The sequence below is a fragment of the Cucurbita maxima genome, unplaced genomic scaffold, assembly GCF_002738345.1.
Source record: "Cucurbita maxima cultivar Rimu unplaced genomic scaffold, Cmax_1.0 Cma_Scf00016, whole genome shotgun sequence".
In the NCBI taxonomy this organism is placed as follows: Eukaryota; Viridiplantae; Streptophyta; class Magnoliopsida; order Cucurbitales; family Cucurbitaceae; genus Cucurbita; species Cucurbita maxima.
Genome location: NW_019272032.1, coordinates 483242 through 498612, shown reverse-complemented (window position 1 = coordinate 498612; position 15371 = coordinate 483242). Strand labels below are relative to the sequence as shown.

General features: G+C 34.7%; 3 protein-coding genes and 1 long non-coding RNA gene across 4 annotated transcripts in view; all 4 read left to right on the top strand.

The window, feature by feature from the left end:
- The first annotated feature begins 2017 nt into the window (after positions 1 to 2017).
- On the top strand, positions 2018 to 6602 carry LOC111491118 (beta-1,6-galactosyltransferase GALT31A-like). The gene is made up of 11 exons (XM_023139881.1): positions 2018 to 2508; positions 3686 to 3791; positions 3865 to 3923; positions 4059 to 4270; positions 4350 to 4413; positions 4499 to 4571; positions 5379 to 5499; positions 5606 to 5693; positions 5781 to 5906; positions 5984 to 6093; positions 6285 to 6602. Exons 1-11 carry the CDS (start codon positions 2405 to 2407, stop codon positions 6431 to 6433), a joined length of 1212 nt encoding a protein of 403 aa, XP_022995649.1. The 5' UTR covers positions 2018 to 2404; the 3' UTR covers positions 6434 to 6602.
- A 1475-nt stretch (positions 6603 to 8077) lies between these two features.
- Positions 8078 to 11425, top strand: LOC111491115. Its single transcript, XM_023139873.1, has 7 exons — positions 8078 to 8550; positions 8654 to 9074; positions 9366 to 9528; positions 9685 to 9861; positions 9940 to 10023; positions 10185 to 10266; positions 10632 to 11425. The coding sequence occupies exons 2-7, from the start codon at positions 8737 to 8739 to the stop codon at positions 11075 to 11077; spliced, it is 1290 nt and encodes a 429-aa protein (XP_022995641.1). The 5' UTR covers positions 8078 to 8550; positions 8654 to 8736; the 3' UTR covers positions 11078 to 11425.
- Positions 11426 to 12411: 986 nt separating this feature from the next.
- Positions 12412 to 13461, top strand: LOC111491123. Its single transcript, XR_002719667.1, has 2 exons — positions 12412 to 12713; positions 12814 to 13461. It is a non-coding gene; the product is annotated as an uncharacterized LOC111491123 (long non-coding RNA).
- A 1486-nt stretch (positions 13462 to 14947) lies between these two features.
- The window catches only part of LOC111491113 (granule-bound starch synthase 1, chloroplastic/amyloplastic-like), a 4569-nt gene continuing 4145 nt past the window's right edge, over positions 14948 to 15371 (top strand). The window contains exon 1 of the mRNA XM_023139872.1: positions 14948 to 15095. The gene's annotated coding sequence lies outside the window, so the exon portion shown is untranslated. The remainder of the gene's footprint in view (positions 15096 to 15371) is intronic.

Genomic DNA, 15371 nt, shown 5'->3' with positions numbered 1-15371 from the left:
TTTATTATATATAATACAATCCATAAAAAAACATAAAGCATTGTTTAATAAAATTTAGCATCATCAAACCAAAATATAAAAGATAATTATAATTTAAATATAGCTTAATTTTTACTTTCAATAGAGGTGTACAATCCCGACCAACCCAACCTGAATGATAAGAGTTAAGTTGGGTTGGATTAGCATTTCGATTTGGTTCATTTTTCTAAACCCGAAAAAAATTGGTTCGGTTTTGGGTTTGTGAGTAAAACCTAAAATATATTAAGAATTTTTTCGTATTAATGAATTTGTTAGAGTGATACTTGCCAATTTAAAAACTTTAATGTTTGCATTTGACGTAAACAAATACATATATTTTTTTATTTTAATTTAAATCTATTTATATTATTTATTATATTATTTAAATGTCATCTCAACCCAATCCCGATCATGTACATTCCTAATTCCTAATTTTCAATGTGATCTCTTATCTTAACTTATATTGATAGAATTTATAAAACTTGTTAATTAGAATTTATAAGATTTGTTGTAACGACCACGTCTATGAAAATTATCTTTATTTATAAGAGTAATAAATGGGAAGAAAAAATATTTACCATATAATAAAACATCAAATATAATATAATTTAATACTAAATATCTTTTTTAAGAATAATGAACACAATTTCATACGATGTTTTTAAAATAGTGACAATAAAACATTATCCACGTGTACAAAATGAAAGTCCATTGGGCCTACTACTGTTTGTCCTCGGCCCATATGTTTTAGTTTTTGTTAAATTTTATGGTGGGGGTCCACTTTGGTTGCAGAGAATCAAATAATTAAATACACACAACTCTATTAAATATTTAGAAAAAGAAGTTATAAAGTAGATATTTAAAATTAAAAAGCGAAATTTTAAATTTGAACTCAAAATACAAATAGTATCCAGCACGAAAATGAACGCGGAGGTGGTGAGTGGGGGCCACAATAATTATGTATAGGGAAGAAACGAAGAACCCGTGATGAATCAGCCTGCAAAAGTAGATGCCACGTGTCTCATGTTTTTTTCTCTCTCACACGTGTGTCCACATACACCCTCAGACACCACACGTTTTATGTTATTGTTGAATTAAGTAAATGACGTAAATGTCCTCCCATTTTGGTGGCTGAATGTATTTATAAATTATAAATTTAAAAGATTTAAGTCATTAATTTATAATAAAATGTATTTTTTTAAAAGGTTATTGCTTTGAAGGATGAGTAATTTATTTAATTTCTTCCATGATGGACCATTTCTTTTTTTATTAGACATTCATTAATTATATAGTTAGATTTAGGCGAGTATAAACATAGGAAATGTAAATATTAAGCTAAAACGGCATATCCTCTATCCCATAAATAAGAATGTGACACGAATTAAATTATTTATGCTATTAATGTTATTTTAATGGGTCTATATTTTTATTTTATTATATGGTTCTTTATTTTAATGGAAAAATTACATTTTCTTTACAAGATATGGGCAACCTCATGCAACCATTCTCTGTCTCTCGAGACCCAAAATTAAACATTTAAATATTTTATGGGAAAAAAAAAAAAACAATTCTGTCTCTTTCCTTTTTTTATTTATTTATTATTTTTATCCACTCACTTGCATGTGAGCTACACTTTATACTAGCCTTAAGCTTTAATCAAAATTAAAAAAAAAAAAAAAAACAATATTTTCCCTTTTTCTAAAAATAGGAAGTATAATTTATTTTTTACATAAATTAATAAATCTAAAATTAAGTCTATATTTTTAATTAAATTACTAATAAATGGGTTCTCTTTAAAGAAAACTATTTAATTATGATTTGATGTCATACTTAAAAGTTTGTATTTTTAATTTGGCAGTGTGTATTGTTGTGGGAAAATATTTTTCTATTGATTGTAATTTTGCTAAAAAAATGGATGTTTGAAATTATAATTGAGAAGCATCCTTAAAAGGTGCAGAGAAAAAGACCCCAAAATCAAAATTAATACATCTGCTGGTGCTTTAGACACCGCTTGACCTTGACGGCGACGAGTAGGTGACTAGGTGGGGGTAGCAGAGACCCGAGTCCAATTCCATTTGAATATACCAATTTTTTTACGTTCCCGTGAGGCAATGATTCCAGATTAATCAAAATTATTCAAAATCCCTACAGTTTTTACCATTTCGATTTCGCCCAGAACAGAGCTGCGAAGGAAAAATCATTTTCTAGGTTCCTATATTCCCATATTCCCACCACAATCGGAACCCTCTTTCTCTTTGGGATACTGATTTTGTTGCTTCTCGTCTCTTCTTGTTTCATGGGTTCTCTTTGCTTCTTCTTTCTGAGGCTAATCTCAAGAGAATAGTCTGGACGCGTTTCGTTGAGTTTTGGAAGCTTCTGGGCTCTAATGGGTCTGAGCAGACCCCACAAGGCCACCAATGGCTTCTCTCCCAGATGGGTTTTTCTATTTTGCATTGCTAGCTTCTTCTTTGGTATTTTTGTTGTTGACAGGTACTTTCTCTGTCTCTTTTGTGCCTGAGATCTTGTATTCAATGGAATCTTCTTGTTGATTTTGGGTAATAGGTGTTGCCATTTTTACTGAGGGTAGTGGGCTCTGTTCTTGAGCTGTTCTTTTGAGGAATTTGCCCGATCGGATGCTTGAAATTGTGTTTAGGCTGCATGGGGTACTTTGATTTTTTGAGGCATTGTGTGTTCCTTTTGATCTCTGGGCTTCCTGGGGCTGGATCTTTTGGTGTTGCCTGATTAGCAAATTCTTGGCCAATTGCAGCAGATTCCTGTTTCTGATTTCTTCGTTTAGCTTTCGATGTAAACTAGTTAGAAGAGTGTGAGAGCTATGAGAACTCTTTCTGATCGTGGCATTGGCTACAAAAGTTGGTTTTGTGAACTTTCGAGATCTATACCAAAAGTCTATCAATTTGGATTGTTACATTGTTAGTGTCAAGTTTAATCTTTTTGTTACTGATCCTGAAAATAGAATACCAAGTTTCTAAAGCTGGGATGAATTTTGATGTGCCTTTGTGAATCCAATGAACAACTTTGGATTTGAGTCTTCATTGGCTCTGATTTCTTTAGGAAACAATTTCATGGAAGAATTACTAAAAAACTTGGTGGTAATGGTCGGACGGAAATCTGAGGGGCAATCCTGTTGTTGCAATGAAGTGCTCTGAACCGTCCATGGTCTCGTTGTCGTTTCATGTACTTCTTTTGTGCTTCTTTCTCTCGTTTGGGCGAGCTAAGGAAATGGGGAAGGGCTAGATGTGAGGACTTTAATCAGTAGATCCTTCATGTGAACATGGATAACTTTTATTCTGTTTCACTGACTTTTAAAGCCTTTAAAATTGGATCCAGAAGAAAGAACTGCAATATGGGTTCTCTTTTTTCTTTTCTTTTAAGGGGGTAGTCTTAGACTCTTAGGTAATGCTCGTGTTTTCTATGCGATAAGTAAGCGTCGTCTTGGTGAGTTTAAATCAATTGAGTGAGTTCCTCCGTTCCGTTGTAATGAATTCAGAATTAACCTTTACCAACTGTTCATGTATGATATTGTGCACATTCTTAATTATTATTACAAAGATTCATATTTCCAGTATCTTCTTCATGCTATGAAAAGTTTGTCCATTTAGATATGAAGTTGGTTGGTTGGTTGATTTTTTTTTGTATTGTCTTGTAGGTTTTGGGCCGTGCCTGTGCCTGATCCAGTCGAAACAAATGAGGAGGTGTCTTTAGAGAAATTTCAATCACAAACCTCTCAGCCTATTGTTAATTGTGAGAAGAAGGCAAGTTAGAGTATAATAAATGTTACTTATTTTTCTTTACAACAATATTTTGATGACTTTGTTCGTGTCACAGGAAGCTTCCCTACAGGATGACATACTTTCTCGGGTATCAGAGACCCATGATGTTATCATGTAAGTTTCATTCTCTTGCCTGTCTATTTGATGTTGAAGAAATTTGGCTGTTCCCTTGTAATCATATCTCAAATTTCATGATTCATAATTAATTGTTGAGCCGTCCTAAGTTTAAAGCACATTTGAGTTTTTCAGGACATTAGACAAAACAATCTCATCGTTGGAGGTGCAGCTAGCTGCAGCTAGAGCTTCTCGAGCAAATAATGATGAAGGATCTCCTATGGTTACAAAGCCCGGAATCAAGAATTTGAAGGAGCGGCCAAAGGTTTTCTTTGTTATGGGAATCATTACGGCCTTCAGCAGCAGAAAGCGAAGAGACTCTATCAGAGAAACATGGATGCCTCAAGGTTTGACCATAATATAGTCATTCTATCACAACTGAAACAAATTTGTTCCTTGTAACACTTGGTTATATCTAATTTTTAGGTGAAAATTTAAGGAAGCTGGAGGTGGAGAAGGGAATTATAATGCGCTTCGTTATTGGACATAGGTAGAGTTGTTATAAATGCATGCAATGAGCTGCAAAATCTCATGTTCATAATGTAATAGTTAATCTAATGTGTTCTGGTTTTCAGTGCAACTCCTGGTGGCGTGTTGGATCGTGCAGTCGATGCAGAGGATGCACAACACAAGGATTTCCTAAGACTGGTATGTTACTGTTAATAGATGTGCATTTCACGTATGCGAGGAGAGGGAAGAGAGAGCTAGTTACTGTCGGCAACTGGCTGAGGTTCTTATGGGTTTAATTAATCTTCATTTTGTTAGTTTACAGTTATTAACTGATATTAATAATCAAAATAAGCTAGCAAAAGACAATGAGAATTGAGAGAAGGGGAAGTCTAATCCTCTAGAATGCTTGGAAAGATTTGTCAATTGCCCTTCCTGATGCTTGTCTATTCTAAACCCACTGCTATTCGATATTGTTCTCTTTGGACTTTCCCTTTCGAGCTTCCCCCTCAAGGTTTTTAAAACGGCTAGGGAGAAGTTTCTACACCCTTTTAAAGAATGTTTCGTTCTTCTCCCCAACCGATGTGGGATCTCACATCTAGTAACTTTGGTGTAAGAGCAAATTATTTCTAGCCATGCCAAAAGGGAAGAACATGGAAGGGAAAATTGGTTTTGTTGAGGAGTTATTGGAAGTTGTAGTGGATGAAATGAGGACAGATTTATGCTAGGATCTACCGAAGATCCCAAGTGAGGAGAACATTAGTGTGCTGCTTGAGCGTGTGGAGTAAATTCTTCAATAATTACGGGCGACCCTCGATTTTTTATATGTAGATTGAGGCATGGGTGTAGCATCCTGACTTGCGAAGATGTGACAAGTTTTTTCACAATGCTATTTATTAATACTGAACGAATCTTGTAGCACGTCGTTTCTTGAGTTACCGTCTGAAATAATGCATTAGTTGTGCAACAAATCAAGTGTACTTAAACTTGGATTGCTTTCCTACACAGAACCACATAGAAGGATATCATGAATTATCCTCGAAAACCCAAATATACTTTTCAACCGCAGTTGCTAAGTGGGATGCAGATTTCTTTATCAAAGTTGATGACGATGTTCACATAAATCTCGGTTAGTGTTCTCACATTCTAGAATTATTGCTTCTATGTACGAGTGGTGTGTGTGTGTTTATGTTGAGGGTGGGATGCTGAGTGATGCCTCCCCTTGCTCTTCACAGGTATGGTTGGTTCTACTTTGGCTCGTCATAGATCGAAGCCTCGCGTTTATCTTGGTTGCATGAAGTCGGGGCCAGTCCTTGCCCAAAAGTAAGCAATTAAACAATGTGTAGTCACAAACGTTATGTTACTTCCCGGAATGTTAGATCAAATACTAACTCGGTAATATCCTTGCAGAGGGGTTAAGTACCACGAACCTGAATACTGGAAATTTGGCGAGGAAGGCAACAAGTACTTTCGACATGCAACCGGGCAAATTTATGCAATCTCCAAAGATTTGGCTACCTACATTTCAGTTAATAAGTAAGTTCATAGTTGTTCTGTTGGCACTAGAATAATTTGGTGTGAGCACTTACAAGAAGAATTTGCTTCTTGTCTAGGCCCATACTACATAGATATGCAAATGAAGATGTTTCTCTGGGTTCATGGTTCATTGGTCTTGATGTGGAACACATTGATGATAGGAACCTCTGCTGTGGCACTCCACTTGGTAAGACGATACCTTTTCCCTTCGCTTACTCGATCGTTTCAAAATTTCAATTCATCGTGTCGGAAAACGAGTTAAGATCGCATTTTGTTTCATCAAAGCTGACTCAAATACCAAAAGTTTTCTTGAATGGATTTGAATATGTTTCTAGATACTGAAATGTGTGATTGAATTTGGTTGAACTGTGGGTTTAGACTGTGAGTGGAAGGCTCAAGCAGGGAATCCTTGTGCTGCATCATTTGATTGGAGTTGCAGTGGCATTTGCAAATCAGTGGAGAGAATGGAGGAGGTACACCAGAGGTGTGGGGAAGGCGATGAAGCTATTTGGCATACCAGTTTTTAGAAGCCCTTTGAATTTGATATCATTGTTTCTTGTCTTTGTATATTTGTAGAATATTTGTTTGTACCATCAACACAAACTGATACTCACAAACCCATGCCCAATTTTTGCCTATTTATTATTTCATGGCAGTGGCTGTTGATTTATTTAATGGTTTGAAGCTATTATTCAACCATCCTCGACTTTTCGTTCAATATTCTAACAATTTTTTCTCGAGAATGGTAATAGTTAGAATGTTAGAAGAAGAAGAATAAGAAGAAGAAGGTGGGAAAGCCCCAAAAAGATGGTAGGTGGAAGAGGGCGTCGCCATTGCTAAATCTTTGACCCAAAATTTGTGGCATTGCTTGGCTGTGCTGTGTATCCCTTTGAAACAGAGAGACATGTATGGTCGGTAGTACATTTTCTTTTTGGATTGCGGCCTCTTGGTTTGGTTTTGTGGGTCGCATCCAATCCAATAATCAACTCAATTTATGTTAATTTAAACACAATTCAATTAATTAAAATATGCATTCCTATTAGAAGGTTATAAGGTCGAATTGAGGTTAACAAAAAAAAGTCATCGATAAGATAAGGGGTTGATTTAGTAACATATTATTATTATTATTAATTTTAGAAATGAGACAATAAGATCCAAAATATTAGTTGTTAAAATTATGAAAAATATTGTGTTATTTCTTGAAAAGAAACACCATTGCTTCCCCAATTATGGATCTCAACACGTGTTTTGCATGCAAAAATAAAAGGATTAAATAAAAATAGAGTTTATTAGTTGTGATTTGTCCAAAGAAGGAAGAATAAGTCCAATTAATATTTAATTACAAATTCATATCCAATGTGACAACTTAGCATTCCACCAACCCTCTTCCTTTAATATTAAATCAATTACTTTCATAGGTCAAACTCACTATTTTTATTTTTATTTTTTGTTTAAAAAAATTGTTTTAAAACCTTTATCAATGTGATCTAAAAAAAGCTGCATAATTAAACAATAAATAATTTTATACCAAGACATAAAAATAAATAAAAATAAATAAATAATCTGTTGCTCTTTTTAAATATATATATAAAGCAATTCTCAATTTAACCTCGTATTAATATTTAGATTCTCTTCCTATGTCATATTAAGTTATTAAAAAAATATGTAATTGGCTTTGAATATGTCATCAAGAATTAATATTTGCAGACAAAAATATAATTTTCTTTGCCTCATTTTAAGGGGTTATGACTTTGAAATAGACTAACAAACTTATTTATTAATAGTTTGTAGCTATATCGGGATTGCATTCAAAGTTTCAAAATTAAATTTTGACCCAGTGTAATTCCACGTGGCATGTCGTAATATAAAACTTTGACTAATTTGATGTAGCATGAAAAATTGGAATCGAAATTGTAGAATAAAATAAATAATCTAATTCAATTCCACAGTTTCAAAACATTTGTGACCAAATAGCTAATTCAATTCTAAAATTGAAGGATTAAGTTTGTAATTATCAATTAATAACCATTTGAATGGATGAAAGTAGGACATTCAATTCTCAATTTTAGCGACCTTAAATTACACCATTATCTTAGTATACTGTCGGTAGACAAATCCCATCTTTGTTAATGCACCAAAAACCCACTAATGGACCCATAAATTTAGTCAAATTTTTCGTAGAGTTGAAAACGAGGAAGAAGAAGAAGCGAAGACAAGTTTCAAACGTGAAAAATGCAAACGCGGTGACAAAAACGCGACCGATCGCTGTCTTGGAAAATTGGTATTTGGGCATTTTAATGGCGATTTAGAGAGCGACCGACCATACCCGTCTGCCATTTCAGCGTGATTCCAAGTTCGGCCAAAATCATTGATTCTTTTTGTGATTTTGAGAGAACCCTTTCTTTTGTTTTTTCTATATTTAAGCAACGAGGGGGAGATATTTAGAGTTGAATCTGTTTTGGCCCCAAATTTTCTCTATAACCCGAGAAATTTATCTGGCTCTTAGAAGAGTTTATCTTCTTTTCACCGATTATCTCTGGATTCTTATCCATTTTCTGATCTTCTGTTTCGCCCCTCGCAGAAAAAGAGGGAAAAGGGGCGGAAGATTATATCCGAATCTCGGTAAAATTATACCCGAATCCCGGTATTCTCTCTCTTTCATTGTGCTATAATGATTGCATTATATATTTCCGTTTCTTACTCCGTTTCTCAGTAGTTTGATTCTATTTGTTCTTCGCGATTGGCAGCCCTCACCCAATTCCTTCGCTCCTTGTGTTCTCTTCGCTATTTGGCTTTGTGGGTCGTTTCGTTTTTTTGACTTTGGGAGCTGATGGCGGTGGATTCGTTCTTGTTGGAGGCGGCGGAGGCGGCGGAGGCTTCAACTGCCTACGATTCAGCGTTTAAGATTTTGATGTTCATTGTTCGTTTGTGGGTGGGGATTATTGTGGGGGTGTTGGTGGGATGGATTTGGAAACCTAAATGGGCGGATTTCGGTAGTGATTTATTCCATTCTTCAAAGTTGAAGAACAATCTGTTGTCTTGCTCTGTTGGATCAATTTCTGGCTTGAATTTGGTGAAGATTCAGCTACCCAGATGCTTGAATTTGATGTCAAATTGTGTGGACGAAAAAGAAGTTCTCCTTGACCCACCTACCACCGCCCTCTCCAGGTTTGTTGCTTTCAATTATAGCAACGATGATGCTTGAATTTGATGTTTATTTGTGACTTTGTGTTTGATTTAAACTTATGGGTTTCCTTTATCACTTGTTAATGTAGCATTCAGTCTGAATATTTAAGCTAATTGGTTATGGAAATCTTGTTTTCTAGACATATTCTCAACACATCGAGCTTAGAAATTCTAAGGAAACTAGACGAGTGACTATTGGATACTAAAATCTGCTCTAAAAGTTTTGAGAATAGGTTATGATATGTTTAATCTCTAACACATTCTTAACCACAGTTCATCGCAACTCGGAGGCGAAAATCGAGCCCAGTTAACTGAGGAGGATTTAAAGCATTTATACAGGCTTGTTGAGGAGAAAGATGGAGGAGCCTCATGGATTCAAATGATGGATCGCTCTACTGCTACCATGAGCTATCAAGCATGGCGGAGAGACCCTGAGGTAGACAGCTCGCTATCCATTACACTACTATATATTCTCGTGTTTATAGACCTTTTTTGTTTTGAACGAATTTGCCATTGTGATTAGTGAAAAGTTCTTGAGTATCTGCATATTGTTCTAGTAAATAAAGGTGTGTTATTATGGTTGTTTCACCAGACCGGGCCACCGCAGTATCGAAGCCGAACGATTTTTGAGGATGCAACACCTCAGATGGTGAGGGATTTCTTTTGGGATGATGAATTTAGACAGAAATGGGATGATATGCTTGTAAGTGCTCAAACTTTGGAGGAGTGTCCTACCACGGGGACCATGACAGTCCACTGGGTTCGCAAGGTGAGTGAACTTTGTTTCTTTCACCCTGTCTTTTAATCTTGTTTGTATTGTTTTCTCATTGTTTTTATGTCTGTGCAGTTCCCTTTCTTCTGTAGTAATCGAGAATACGTGATCGGACGAAGAATTTGGGAATCGGGACAGTCATATTACTGTGTGACAAAGGTAAGACATACTATGCTGGTGTAGTACTTATCTTTCCATGTTTGTCTGTTCTTCGCGATTCGGTTAATTCTTTGATGTAATCAACTCTTGAAGTCTTTTGCTATGTTGTAAAAACTTGGTTTTCAGGAAATAATAGATTTTCTTGGTTTCTCTTGATTCAGGGTGTGCCTTGTTCCTCAGTACCTAGACAAAACAAGCTAAAACGTGTCGATCTCTACTACTCGAGTTGGTGCATCCGTGCAGGTAACTAAGTTCTTCGTCGTCTTGTTTATTTTAATATGCTGAACAAGTAGAATTCCTACTCTCTTGGCTTCAACGTTCACTATACAATTTTTTGGATGGCGGGGAAAATAATTTATTTTGTGAGATCCTACATCGGTTGGGAGGAGAGGGAGAGGAGAACGAAACATTCTTTCTAAGAGTGTGGAAACCTCTCTCTGTAAGACATATTTTAAAAATCGGGAGCCCAAAAAGGACAATATCTGCTACTGGTGGGCTTGGACGGTTACCTATTCTATGTGTCAAAGCAGTAGCTTAGAGTTTTGAATTGCTTTTTTTATACAATTACTGTAACTAAAGGAGTTTCGTCTGGCTTGTATATGGAACAGTGGAGTCGAAAACAGGGAACGGGCAGCTGAGTGCATGTGAGGTGTCGCTATTTCACTACGAAGACATGGGCATTCCATGGGAAATTGCCAAGCTTGGAGTGAGGCAGGGGATGTGGGGAGCTGTGAAGAAGATGGATCCCGCGTTACGTTTGTATCAAAAGCATAGAGCGACGGAGGCCCCGGTTTCGAAGTGTGTAGTGATGGGGAATATCAACACAAAAGTGAGTACTGAGTTTCTGAGATGCTCAGAAGAAGAAGCATCAGATGATCCCACAGAGGTGAACAAAAGGTTGGAGCCCTCTGAAAAAGCAGGAGGGAAGAACTTTCCAAAGCTTCTTATGGTGGGTGGAGCGATCGCCCTTGCTTGTACTCTCGACCACGGCCTCTTAACGAAAGCAGTTGTATTCGGAGTTGCTCGGAGATTTTCGAACATCGGAAAGAGATGATCGGTGCAAAGAAGCTCGTAATCAGCTTCAGCTTTGAAGAAAGTTCTGAAGGTGGTAACTTTTTTTAACCCTCTTGAGTTGTAAAAAGAAGGTTTGGAATGGGGAAAGTTGAATTGTATGATTGTATTTTGTTTTCCCATCTCCTCATCTTCCTGTTATTTTGGAGATAGGAAGTGTTTGTAGAATAATGAGTAGGGGAAAGTAAGAAGCAACGTTAGGTAGCTGTTTTTATTTTTTTTTTTATTTTTTTTTTATTTTTAAATTTTTATGGCCATCTCTTACTAGCTTTAATTCCGATATACAGGAATGAAGAATCTAAAGTAATATACGTCAATTATTGTTTAGTTATATTCACTTATTCGAATTAGTGGACTGCAAATTTAGTATATAATAAAATAAAAATAAAAATTTTATAGATTAGTGTAAATTATATATAAATCATTGTAAATTTTATTTTTTTTTTAATTTTTTTATTATAATTATGTTTTCTCTCTACATAGTTTAAGTACTTTTTTTAGATGATAGATTATATATTTTCTTTAATTGCTTTTTATTTTTAAAAAATTATATAAAAATCACTTCACACCATCTAAACTCACCAAACCTATATTAAACACATTAAAAAAAAAAATCAAATGAACTTATTGTTTTTGTTTTTATATTTTGAACTATCAAATTCCCAATGACAAATAATTATTTTAGGAATGGAATTTTTTTTTTATCGCTAAAAAATGGCACACATTAGCCCTTTTGGGTTTATATATATCTAATTTTGAATTTCAGTTTTAAATTTGATAAATATTTTGATTTTTTTTTTTTTTTACCACAAAGCACAAACTAAACATAAACAACCAACCCTTTGAATGTTAGAGACTATAATAAGTGATCAAAGATGTTAATGAATTTTAGAGACTATAATAAGTAATCTTATTATAATCAAAGATGTTAATAATGTTTACGAATCATAATTAGAGATGCTCTTAGAATTCAAACAAATAAATATTTAATAAAAAAAAATAGAATTAGAAGACATATACCATTTCAAAAATTAAAACTAAAAAAATAAATAGTTATGAAAACAAATAAAATAAATAAATTAATTAATTAAAAGTTGTAAAACATGGAAACTTACTTATAAATCGACCAAATTGACCATACAGCTTATTTTTTTAATTGTATAAAATATGTATATATTATAAAAGCGCCACGTGGAGAAGTGGGGTCCATGAGATACGAAGTGAATGAACGGCGTATAACGAACGTAGCTGCAAAACTAAGCGGAAGAGCGGATCTTAAATCCCAATTCAGTTCTGTTAAATGTGAAAAATCGTCAAATTTTATACCCATGAAAACACGCGAGCCGCTGAATATAAAAAAGAGACCTCCCCTCTCCACCCCAATTTCTGCGCCGCTTGTGTAGAATTTCATTGTCGATCCTTTCCTCCATTCCCTCAAGTCGGCCGAGATCCGGCTACTCGTCGGATTTCGCCCCCGTACGACCTGTCCACCACGAACCATGAAAGGCACCTGCACGTTGCTCGCCTCTGTCCTCGCAGCCTCGACCATGGCTTTCTCCTCGTCTTCGTCGTCCTCTAGTGGAGATCGCGACCTCGCTCTTTATCCTCCTTCTCCAGAGGTATAATCTTCATCGCCTTCGATTTTGAATGTTCTGTTTACAACTTTGAGGAATTTTCATGGCCTAATCTGGTTTTGATTTGGTGGATTGTGTTTTTTAGGGCTTCGTTTCGGATTCTCGCGCGAACATAGGTTGCGGCTCGGTTTCATCATCGGAGAAGGAGAAGTTTGCGCCGAGGTTCGATGGATTGAAATTCATTGAGACTTTGGTAACTGCTCATAGATAATACGATCCTTAATCCTTAGGGGTGACCGTTCTCGTTCTTCGCTTCGTCTCTTTAATGGTCGTCTTTTTTTCTTTTTTGTTATCGAGATTTTGCGTATCGTATTCAGTTCCAGTCTGATTATTAGAAAGAGAGATTTTGTTTTTTTACAATTTGTGGGGTGATTTTACTTTACTTCGAGAAGTCATGGAAAAAAAAAAAAAAAGGAAAATCAAGAGATTTTGTGCGAGTTGCTCTTGTCTGTAACGGAGTTTGAATTGAAATCCATTATTGAATGATCTGTGCGTGTGAGAATATGAAGAATTTTCTTTAGGAGCTTTTATTTTTAATTGATCGAGTAAAAATGATTGGATCGTGGATTTGTAAAGCTTTAGGTGAAGACAAAATGGTTAAATGAAATCTGAAGCATGAGGAATCACCAAATCAGTTGATACCTTTTGGGGGGAGGGGGAACTCCCAAGTTGGTGTGTCGTGTGTGTATAATGACAGTGAATTCATGAATCATGAGTTTTGTTTGTTGCCTTGTAACGCATCATTCTCCAATTTCGTCCCATGGATTTTAATCAAATATTCCATGAATCACACAAACTTCACCCATATTCAATGAAATGTTTGAATACCATTACTAAAATACAAAAATTTAGAAAATTTCGAATCTATGTTAGACGAAGGGGAATATTCCAAACATTTTGGATTGGATGGGATGATTCTAAGGAAAGAAAAGAAGGAAAATAAGACAAATAAAGAAAGTGGAAAAGTTGTGGTAGTGGCAATGGCATTGCCTTGAAAGGAAAGGAAACATACATCACGGGATAAGAATTTCTTTAACACAAAGTCTCAAAAGTTAATATCTTTATTCTTTCCTTTCTTTTTTAATTTTAAATTTCATATTTAAACTCACGATTAAAACATATATTTTTTTTTATTATTAAAGTGATTGGTATAATATTGTATATGAAATTAAAATACTTTTAACAATAACTCGACACAGATTAACTTTATAAAAGTTTAATTTATTTGATGAATTCCATTTTATTATGTTTATTTTAAAAAATGTATGTATTTTTTTCCTCATCAAATCTTGCTTGGATTAAGAAACAAATCAAAATAAAATTTAAAATGTCCACGCAACCTAGAATGTTTGGCCACATTGTTGTTAATTTCCGAAAAATATTCTCCCATTTGTGTTTGGCATATTGTATCATTCCATTTGTGAATTGCATGGCACGTGCTCGAGTTTCTTAAATTACAGGCACTGCAATTATTTTTCTTTCCCATTTAAAAAAAAATTGTAAAATATATAATATAGACGAAGGGGAAAGACAACATTAGAGGATATAATTAAGAGAGAGAAAAATAAAATAAAATGATGGGTGGGAGATAGACATGTCAATGTTAATTATTGTAAATTGGGTGATTCAATCGCTTAAATCTCAACCTCTGTTTATATTTTTTAAAAATAAAATATTAAAATAGACATTCTCTCTCTCATTAATATAATTTAAAAAATAATGTAGAGAACACAAAGATTTATTTCTAAATTACGGTTAAACTATTTTATCTAATATTTTATAAACCTTAAAATTAAAGATTCGGTTTAATTAAAATTTGATAAAATTAGATTTTTTTTTTCAATTGGTTCCATCAAATCTCATAAATAGTAACTATTGTTTGATATATTATAATAAACAATCCCTACCATAGAGACTAATTTTAATATTTTTTATAAGGATTAAATTAAATTTTAATAGAAATTGTAATTTATATAGCCTTAATTCTCCACCGTCCATTCACAAATAAAAAAGAAAAAACTGAGAAAATCAAGTGGACGTTCCTCATGTATTATTGCGTCCCATCAGTGGGACCATTTCCAAGTCGAACCGCTATTAAATAGCACGCCATTCCGACGTCGTTTTGGCTCAATGAAATATCCCAAAAAACCTACAATTTTCAGCATATTCCCGATGATGATGATGATGATGCCGCGGCCCCACTTCTCACGGGCTTGCTCACACGCCCGACCACTTAATCTTCGTCACGTTTCAGCCACGAGAAAAGCCTACAAGTACTGGCGGCCCTCCGGAGACTTGCAATTTCAGGTGCTCATTGATTCCCAGCATTAACGAGGCGACTTTTTGTTCCGCCTTTGTTCATTGCCGGTGAGTGATTGATCGATCGATCTTCTTCTTCAGTACTCTCTGCCATTGTATCTGTTTGTGATGACATTTTAGTTCCCGCCATTTCTTTCGATTTTCCTTCTTTCAGTGCGATCAGTTATGGTTTCGTTTGGTTCCTTTCGTTTTTTGGCTTTTGAATTCTGGTAGTTGGTCTTCCTGGTTTCTATTTTCTCTTTCTTTTGTCATTCTTTGGTAAGTAGTCGGTGATCTCTATCGACGGTTCTTTTTTTTTTTTTTTTTTTTTTTTTTTTTTTTTTT